The sequence below is a fragment of the Myotis brandtii genome, unplaced genomic scaffold, assembly GCF_000412655.1.
Source record: "Myotis brandtii unplaced genomic scaffold, ASM41265v1 scaffold519, whole genome shotgun sequence".
In the NCBI taxonomy this organism is placed as follows: domain Eukaryota; kingdom Metazoa; phylum Chordata; class Mammalia; order Chiroptera; family Vespertilionidae; genus Myotis; species Myotis brandtii.
The window spans coordinates 277,910-287,943 of record NW_005369782.1 but is presented as its reverse complement, the minus strand read 5'-3'; the positions used below and the strand labels follow the sequence as shown (position 1 = coordinate 287,943).

The 10,034-nt window shown below is 38.2% G+C and overlaps 1 protein-coding gene across 8 annotated transcripts in view; it reads left to right on the top strand.

Moving 5' to 3' along the window:
* Positions 1-10,034, top strand: part of BBX (bobby sox homolog (Drosophila)) — a 293,824-nt gene that overhangs the window by 186,111 nt on the left and 97,679 nt on the right. For all 8 annotated transcript variants that reach the window (XM_014548659.1, XM_014548656.1, XM_014548658.1 and 5 more), the window contains one exon: positions 6,004-6,246. In XM_014548659.1, coding sequence (XP_014404145.1) covers positions 6,004-6,246 — 243 coding nt within the window. The remainder of the gene's footprint in view (positions 1-6,003; positions 6,247-10,034) is intronic.

Sequence of the window (10,034 nt, the reverse complement as noted above, 5' to 3'; positions counted from 1 at the left end):
CCCCCCCCCCCCCCACTTGATCTTCAGGCCTTTGACATCCATTCATCCTTTTGCTCTTGGTTTGTGTCAGCTCCCTCTTCCACCATCTCAGCTGGGATTGTAAACATTATTCTGTTTCTCAGACATATTTTCTGGATACCCTTTATGGTTTTTCTCCCGACCTTTTTCTCTCTTTCATAGAGAGAATAGAGGCCACCACAAATGACTTCTTCAGTTTCCTCTCTACTCACCTGTGCATATTTCTCACTCCTTACCCATATTTTCCTCCTTCTTTCCTTGTTCAGAGAAATAGGTTTTACTCCTGACAAGATTCATCTTAAAATACAAGGTCTGTGGTCTTAAGCAGGGTTTTCATATCCTGGTCTAGTACTAGTATTGATTTGTTGCAAAGTATTACAATACTCGGCTATGGTTGAAAGAAAAATAGATTCAGGTAGTTTTTCATTTTAATTTAATGTATTTATTCAGAATTTTACCTGTTGATTCATTTTTTGGTTAGTTACCATTATTATTTAGTAGTTAAAAACATATTTTTTATGTCCATACTTGGCAAAATAAGAAGTTGGCTATCTGTGTTGGTCCCTCCCAAGGTTTTTTATTGGCCCATACATTCTGAAACCACTTGTTTACATGATTAAATGCATGTGTTTTTAGGTGACAGAACACACACTTCATGAACTTGATCCTACCTTCTATAATCTCATGTCCCAGATCCCTGTTCTAATCTGCTATTGAACTGCATATCCATGTTTTAATAAACCACTGAGCCTTAATCCCTGTTAGTTCCCCCATTGACCACCTGACAGATTCTAATTCACCTTTCAGAATTTAGCCCAGACAACACCTTTCCTAGGGAGACTTTGTGTACTTCTGCCCATCTACTGGTGCTTTCATTATCGCACTGGCTCCTTATTGTAGTCAGCAAACTGCTTTTAATTTATTCACATAATGTCTATTTTCCCCTCCCCAACCAGTAAGCTCCTTGAGCCAGGGTCTTGTTGTTCATCTCTTTTTCATAAAACTCTTAGCCTGAGTTTTATGATTTTAGTAACTGTATCAAAAGTTATTCTTTTCTGAAGGGAAATGTAATTACTTCCTCAACCTATATAATACATTTAAAAAATATGTTTTATTTATCTTAGAGAGGTATAGAGAGAATCATCATTGAGAGAGAAACATCGATCAGCTACCTCCTGAACTGGGGATTGAGCCTGCAACCTGAGTATGTGCTTTGACTGGAAATCGAACCCATGACCTCTTGGTTCATGGGTCAGTTGATGCTCAACTACTGAGCAACACGGGCCAGGCCATAGTACATTAAAAAATTTATTGTTGAAAGTATTACATTTATTTCCCTTTTCCCCCATTGACCTCTTCTAACCTTCTTCCCATGCCAGGCCTTCACCACACTACTGTCTGTGTCAATGGGTTATGCATTTATGCAGACAAGTTCTTAGTTTGATCTTTACCCAACCACCTCTGCATTCCTTCAGAGATTCAGTAGTCTGCTCCATGCTTCTCTGAATATGGATCTATTTTATTCATCAGTTTATTTTGTTCCTTGGATCCTTCCTTTTTACTGATGCATAGTATTCCATGGTGTAATTGTACCACAGCTTTTTTATCCACTCATCTTCTGATGGACACTTGGGCTGTTTCCAGATCTTAGCTATTGTAAATTGTGCTGCTATGAACATAGGAGTGCATACATTCTTTTTTATTGGTGTTTCCGGTTTCTTAGGATATATTTTTATAAGTGGGATCACTGAGTCAAATGGCAGTTCCATTTTAATTTTTTGAGGAAACTCCATACTGTTTTCCATAATGGCTGCACCAGTCTGCATTCCCAACAGCAAAGTACTACGGTTACCTTTTCTACACATCCTACCCAGCACTTGTCATTTGTTGTGTTGATGGTAGCTATCCTGATAGGTGTTAGGAGATGCCTCATTGTCATTTTAATTTGCACGTCTGTGATGATCAGTGACTTTGAGCATTTTTTCATATGTCTCTTGGCCATCTGTATGTCCACTTTGGAGAAGTGTCCATTTAGGTCCTTCGCCCATTTTTCAATTGGATTGTTTCTCTTCCTTTAGTTAAGTTATATGAGTTCCATATGTATTTTGGAAATTAACCCCTTATCAGATATAACATTGGCAAATATGTTCTCCCTGCAGTGGGCTCTCTTTTCATTTTGTTGATGGTTTCTTTTGCTGTGCAGAAGCTTTTTTATTTTGATGTAGTCCCATTTGTTTATTTTCTCCTTAGTTTCCTTTGCCCTAGACGATGTGGCTCACCCCTAACCACATCTTGCGAGCTGTTGTGGAGGTGCTGACCAAACAGAACAAAATACAACACAACAAAACATGAAACAGGAGAAACAAAACAGAAATGTACACAATACCAATACAACACCAACAAAAGCAACCACCAGAGAAGAGAGCGTTAGGATAGAGAAAAGAGAGCAAGAAAAAATATGAGGAGAAAACAAAACAAAAAAAGGCACAAACAAAATTAGAAAAGGAGGGGCCGAATATGTAGATGAAATGCTGAAATAAAGAAAATACATATAAACAATTAGAGGAGTAAGGAAAGGAAAAGGATTTAAAATAAAGGAAGGAGAAAAGAAAGAAAATTGGAAAAGGAAAATAGAGGAGATAGTGGATAGGCCTAAAATAAACAAGATGAGAAAGCAGGAGAAAAAGAAAAGAGCGGGGGAGGGAAATGAGTAGTGAAAAAAGACCAATGAAAAAAATTTGATTCAGAAAAGGGAAGAGGAAAATTAGATAGATGAACAAAACAACAGAGACTAGAATAATAGCAAATCAATAAAGCAGATAGATAAAGAAGATAGATTTAAAAAGGTGACAAAAGAAAAGAAAGAGAAAAATAAGAAAAGATAAGAAAAACGGGAGGAAAAAAAAGTTTAAAACAAATAAGTGGCCTTCTTTTCAGTGGAGTTCAGTACCCCATGGGAGCTCGCTTTGGATTCCACTCTTCTGGCTAATTCTGAGTGGCCTTCTTTTCAGTGGAGTTCAGTACCCCATGGGAGCTCGCTTTGGATTCCACTCTTCTGTCTGCTAATTCTGGGCTTCCCGTCAGGTACTTAGGTGCTAACCACTGTCAGTCATTGTCTTTTGGCTTTCAGCAACCTGCTTGAAGCTCCAAGCTATCTACTGTTGTACTGTTTGTGACTATCTCCACAGGCCTTGGTTGTAAGCATGAGGGGCCAATCTGCCCTCTAAAGTAGGTTTGTTAGCACCATGGGGCCAGGGCTGGGTCAGCAAACTTCCCCTGGTTCCCAAGTCTGGCTTCTGCCTGCCTTTGCCTGCTAGCCCGCTGTCAATCTCAATCACTCAAAAGTCTGTTTCTGAAAGGGCTGTAGGCGGGAGAGGTGCTGTTTAGCTTTTAGGGAATGTGGTGGGTGTGTTTCCCTGTCCAAGAGCTATTCCTCTGTGAGCGGCCCAAAATGTTACTCTGTCTTTGGCTTGACAGAGATCCTTGTATGTAGACTAAAGGGGTAGGCTGGAAACCTGGAGTTTTTTATCAGTTCTCCTGTGTGGGGAAAGTATCAGTATAGTTCCCAGGGTAGCGAGGTGGACGGCCCCTCCTTCAGTCCAGTTACTGAGGGCTCCTTGAGACTATTCAAACCCGTAAACTTGGCCTCTGATTTTGGTTCCTCTGAAAAGGTCAAAATGCAGGGTCTGGCATGCAGGACTCCTGAGGGTGGGGCAAACTGTATCACCTACGGCGGGGGTTTTTTTTCTGTTCCTTCCCTGCCACTTCTGGGAGCAGCTAGCTCCTCAGGAAAAATGGCCGTTTTGGTTTTGGGGGCCTATTACCAAATGTTCCTGGATGCTGTTTTTCCAAGTCTCCCTGCAATGCTTCCCACCCCAGACTCTACTTAGGCACCTCAAGTCCGGGTCTCCCTCCCTGCTCCAAAGCCTTGGGTGAGTAGCTGCAAATGAAAACTCCTGTGCTGTAGGGGTGGAGGGCACGAAGAAAGAAAACCAAAACGAAACTGTGGCTTTCTCTCCTACCGGCCCTGTTTCATGGCTCCAGGCTCTGCTGCGGCCAGCAGGTCTGTCGCCTTTCATGGTGGACATTAAGTGGGTTGCTGGTATGGGCTCTGGTGCTCTAGGCTGTAGAGCCCAGCCTGTGTTCTGGGCCTCTGTCTTCTGGGTCAGCTCCTCAGGACCTTGCCCTTTCTACCAGCCTCCAGGCGTTTTCTGTCCTTCCTTGGTATGTCTCCTCCTCAGCTGGATCTCAGTTGGTAATTCCAGCTGAATGTTCTCCAATATAGTTGTATTTCCAGTTTGGCCCTGGGATGAGGTGCACAACAGGCCAGCCTATTCAGCCACCATTTTTCTCCCCATAATACATTTGTTAATGCCTGGTTTTTCTTTAGCTTCTTACTCAGTTTCAGAATGCTAAATAAATATTCCTTGAATATTCAAATTATTGTTAATGATTGTATACATAATAAGAAAAATCTGTAGCCTTCAGCCCAATAATAATCTATAATGGATTTCCAAATCAGATTGCTGTGATTTAAAGTTTATTCTGTACTATTTGTGTTTGAAAATAATTGATGGTTAATTAAATGCATTTGCAATACTTACTTTAAACATAAAAGACTTTTTAAAAAAATACTACATTAGATTAAGCTAATGATTTGTCCTAGAGTATCTTATCTGTATATAAAAGAACACAGTTACCTTATGTAGTGGTTCTCAAAGTGTGATTTTCAGACTGGCAGCATCAGCATCAGGTGGGAACTTGTTAGAAATACAAATTATTAAGGCCAACTCCAGATCTACAGAGTCAGAAACTCTGGGAATAGGACCTAACAATCTGTTTTAACAAGACCTTTGAGGATTTCAGTGCTCATCCAAGTTTAAGAACTACTACCCTACTGTATAATGCAGACTGACAACAACTTCAATCTTCTTGATTTTAACTATGAAACAATAAATTAAAGAAATGCTTTTTAGTAAGCATTCTGGACTTCTGTTCATGGTTGCAATATTTCTAAGATATATTCTGAAATCATAATTTAGAATTAGATGATGATTGACAATGCTAATATATTGTGAGATTCAGTGATCAGAGATGTGCTTTAAGAAATTTAATCTTCAGCCAGGTGCAGGAAGTCTATAAGAGGTTAAAAGCAGGAAGACTAGGCCATTGACTGGAGTGGTACTAGTAAAGTAGCAATGAGAATTACACAGATGCAGTGGACAGGATCAGAGCTTTGCAGAGTCCTTGAATGAAATGAAATGCTTAGAAAAAGGGGATGCAGTGGACAGGATCAGAGCTTTGCAGAGTCCTTGAAGACCTTGAATGAAATGAAATGCTTAGAAAAAGCGGGGATTCAGAACTGATTTTGAAGGTTTAGGTCTGGATGAGTTTATTCCTATCACCATAGTATTTCACTAGACTGGAAAATATTTATAAGCTTGAAAATGCACAACGTAGTTATTCCTTCAAATAATATTACATGTCTATTTTGATTTTCACAGTAGGAGGCTCTACTTATGATGTGCACATAAACATTGAGTATTATATTTAGGTTTTTATGGTCTATTTTCATGTTTTTGGCCATAGGAAAGCACTTTATAAAGAGGAGAAAGACAACTCTTAATATTTGTGTACTTTATGTGAATATTTTTGTTAATCTTGAGACCCATATACCACAGAATGGGTTTATTCATTCAACAGTTAAGTACTAATGTTATACCAGACATTGAGCTAGGTGCTGTGTAAGCAAATACAACACAATATAATATATTCTGTAATAGACATGCTCAGGTTTCTGTAGAAACTAAGCAGAAGAATACATTATACGTTGTTTACCAACCACTACTGGTTAATAATTTTTTTCTCAATTTATAAGTTTTTTAAATGGTGCTAAAAAAAAGCAATTTGAAAACCAAGACTAAATGTTAAAGCAGAATTATCCAGGATGTGTTAAACATTTGGCTTTTGTTTGTTTGGTAATAGGTTCAACTTCTTGGGGCTGATGGCCTAGAGCAAGATGTTGCTGAGACTGAAGATGATGAATCACCAGAGCAGCGAGCCCGGAGACCAATGAATGCATTTCTCTTATTTTGCAAACGCCATCGCTCCCTTGTCCGTCAGAAACACCCCAGGCTTGATAACCGAGGTGCTACCAAGATACTGGCTGATTGGTGGGCTGTTCTTGATCCAAAGGAAAAGCAGAAATACACAGACATGGCCAAGGAGGTAGGTTCCAGGAACAAGGTTTAAGGTGTGGTTGTGAACAATCAATCCCATCTTCCTCAGTCAGCAAATATGAAGGCCTACCAGCAGGAAGGTGAATCCTGAATTAGGTGTTAAGAGAAAACATAAGAGGTTTATTCCTATTTCTTTTCTTTTTTAAAAATATATTTTTATTGATTTCAGAGAGGAAGGAAGAGGGAGGGAGAGAGAGAGAAACATCCATGATGAGAGAGAATCATGGATTGGCTGCCTCCTGCACGCCCCCTACTGGGGATGGAGCCCGCAACCCGGGCATGTGCCTTTGACAGGAGTCGAACCTGGGACCTTTCAGTTCGAAGGCCGACACTCTATCCACTGAGCCAAACCGGCCAGGGCTTATTCCTATTTCTGAGTTCTGAGTTCACTTTTCAAACACTAGTGGAGTGCCAAGAGCAGTCTATTACCAAGAGATTTTTTTCTCATTGTATGTACTCTACTGATTGATTTTTTATGAATGGTGATTTATTACCAATGGGTTTTTTTAAATAGTTTTTCTAGGAACTCAGCTTCTGCTGTCAGAAAGTGCCTGTGGTAAAGATGACAATCTTAGGTTACTCTGGTTATGTCATGGGAAAGAGTTGATCAAGTTCTGATGCTATATAGCTTTGTGACAGTATCTAAGTCAATCTCTGGGTCTCAGCTTTCTTCTTTTTATGTTAGAATGAGGAAGTTGGACAAAAATTTGTATCCCTTCCAGCTCTAACATTTTTTGATTTTGTAATATATAGAGCTTTCAAGAGATATGCTTTGATTTGTTTCTGTTTTGTAGGTAGTGCAGCATGAATATTTAAAACTAGTAAATGATAAATGGCAGTGGAATAGGATGTACAATGGCGTGTGCATGCATGTTAACAATGTATAGGCAGTAGTTGGTGAGAAGCATTTCCATGCAGGAAGGCTATTCAGAGAGATTGGACATTAATTCTATAATGATAGCAGTGACTAAACTTCTTCAAAAATTATACTCTGGTCTGTTACTAAGTTAATCTGAAATTAATGAGAGTTCATTGTACATTTAAAATATAATGTGTAATGGATTTATCAAGTAATGGGAAAAAGGAAAGCAATATCATTGTGATTAAACCTGGAAAGACTAATTCTAACTTTATTTCTTCAGTGTTGCCACTTGCAAATAATCTTGATTCATGAATCACGAAAACCCTGCCACCCAAGCATTTGGTTAAATCTGTGAAAAGATGAACCAGCAGGTGGCAAAATACAGTGTTTCAAGCGACACATGTTATTAGACATCTCAGTGTGTGGAAAATAATTATTTTAATTGCTGTGGTTTTATTGAGTTGTTTAACAAGCTAACATGGAACATAAAAATTTCTTAGGCAATGTTCAGGGAAATTTGAATCCAGAGTAAATGATGAGTCTGCCTATATGCTATGTAATTAATGCTCACATAAGGCTTTTGGAATTGACTACTGTTAGAAACAGGAGTTTAACTATGTAGAACATCTAGAGCAGTGGTCGGCAAACTCATCAGTCAACAGAGCCAAATATCAACAGTACAACGATTGAAATTTCTTTTGAGAGCCAGATTTTTTAAACTTAAACTATATAGGTAGGTACATTGTTATTAACTTAATTAGGGTACTCCTAAGGCTTAGGAAGAGCCACACTCAAGGGGCCAAAGAGCTGCATGTGGCTCGCGAGCCGCAGTTTGCCGACCACGGATCTAGAGTGTTTAAAATCAATTCCAGTAGCCTACATGGTTTTAAATGTTTCAGTAGATTCCCACTAGCTTAACAATACATAGTAAAACTTTCTCATTAAATAGCTTTAGATCTTTTCATAGTCATTCATGCTTATATGGTAAAATAAACAATTATCTGAAACCTCATAGGAACCTGCATTAGCCTCCTATAATTAAACAGTTGAGTTTGTTTTTGGACTGCTGTATTTGGATAACAAGCAGCCTGTACCAAGTATATTATTTATCCCAACTACCGCTAATTTACCAACTCGACAGGTGACCACTTTTAAAAAGAGGAAGTATTATTTTTATATAGGAAATCCCTTACTAATTACTTAGTTAGGGTTATAATATTTGCCATAGTGGTGCTGTAATGAAATTGTTAAGGTGGTCCCCTGCAATCTATTACAAGTGATGATCATAACTGATTCTTTATCTTGCTTCTTACCTAGTTTATATATGTTCTTATTAAATGTTGTCTTGTTTCCAGTGCACAGTGTGGATAATTCAGCTACTTCCAAAATCATTATAGGATTGGTTGCTATTCATAAGTGACACTTCCTTGTTTCCGTTTATTTACAAAATGGTTTTGAAATTACATTAAAGTGCAGGTAATTGTGATGTTGCTTTTTTGTGTGAATATTGCAGTCTGAATTGGAATATCTGTTTAATAAACAAAAACTTATTGCTTTAAGGTACCAGGTTTTGTGATGGTTGCTAGTGATAAATATGTTCTCAGTTCCTCAAGGTCCCCCTCAGCCTATCATTTTTATAATTGCTTTCTATGTGTAATCTTTCAATTTTAAACACCAATTTAAAGTGTGTCCCCTATTAGGACAAGACATATTCTTTCAGCATAGTTGACTGTGAATGTGAATGCTGTCATTATCAATCGAGTAAGAAATACTTAATTTTTTCCTTCTTGTTTTTAAAAGAAACATATTCTAAAACCATCAGTGAATAATAATTAATATAACTTTAGAGAGATTTATTTATTTATTACCTGCTAGAACTGTCTCTGACCCTTTCCTTGCATGATGGTGCAAGCGTTGTGGCTGTTCACAGGTTCTGATTTCTGACTGTGGCTGCCTGTTAGGACACGCAGAAATAATATTACTTTTCCTTTTATTATCTTTATGAATGTACTCTTACAAATATAGGAATACAATTCTTTCTTATTGCCTAGGATATTGCTGGAACCATCCACTATTCACTTAAACTAATAGTTATAATTAATTAAGTCAGTTTAGAGGATCGCATATCTTGACCTTCACGTTGAGTGGGATCAGTGCAAAGACGAGGGAGAATCCAGGAAGTCAAGGCAATTTTGAATGACCTTTATATTAAACTCTTCCTTCTTTTGTGTAGAATCAGAGACATGAGGCCGAATGCATGCATTTGTTGATTGATTGATTGATTCATCGTTTTACATAAGCACAAGCATGTAAAGTCAGTTGTGATTGTCCAGATTCTTTTTTTTTAAATTTTTTATTTATTTTTACTATTGTTGAGAATATTACAGATGACTCCCTTTTCCCCCACACTGCCCCCTCTACCCAGTTCCCACCCCGCCACAAGCCTTCACTATCCTATTGTCTGTGTCCATAGGTAATGCCTTATGTACATATAAGTTCTTTGGTTAATCTCTTCCTGCCCCTCATCCCCACTTCCCTCTGAGATTCCTCAGTCTGTTCCATGTTTCTATGCCTCTGGTTCTATTTTATTCATCAGTTTATTTTGGTCATTAGATTCCTCGTTCGTTTATTTTGATTTTTAGATTCAATTGTTGATATGCATTTATTGCCATTTTATTGTTCATATTTCCTTCTTCTTTGTACTAACTGCGTTTCTCTTGCTGCTTCTAAGATTCTCCTTTGTCTCTAACCTTTGGCATTTTAATTATGATGCTTTTCAGTGTGGGCTTCTTTGGGTTCCTCTTTTTGGGACTCTCTGTGCTTCCTAGACTTGTAAGTCTATTTCTTTCACCAGGTAGGGGAAGTTTTCTGTCATTATTTCTTCCAATAGGTTTTCAATATCTTGCTTGCTTTCT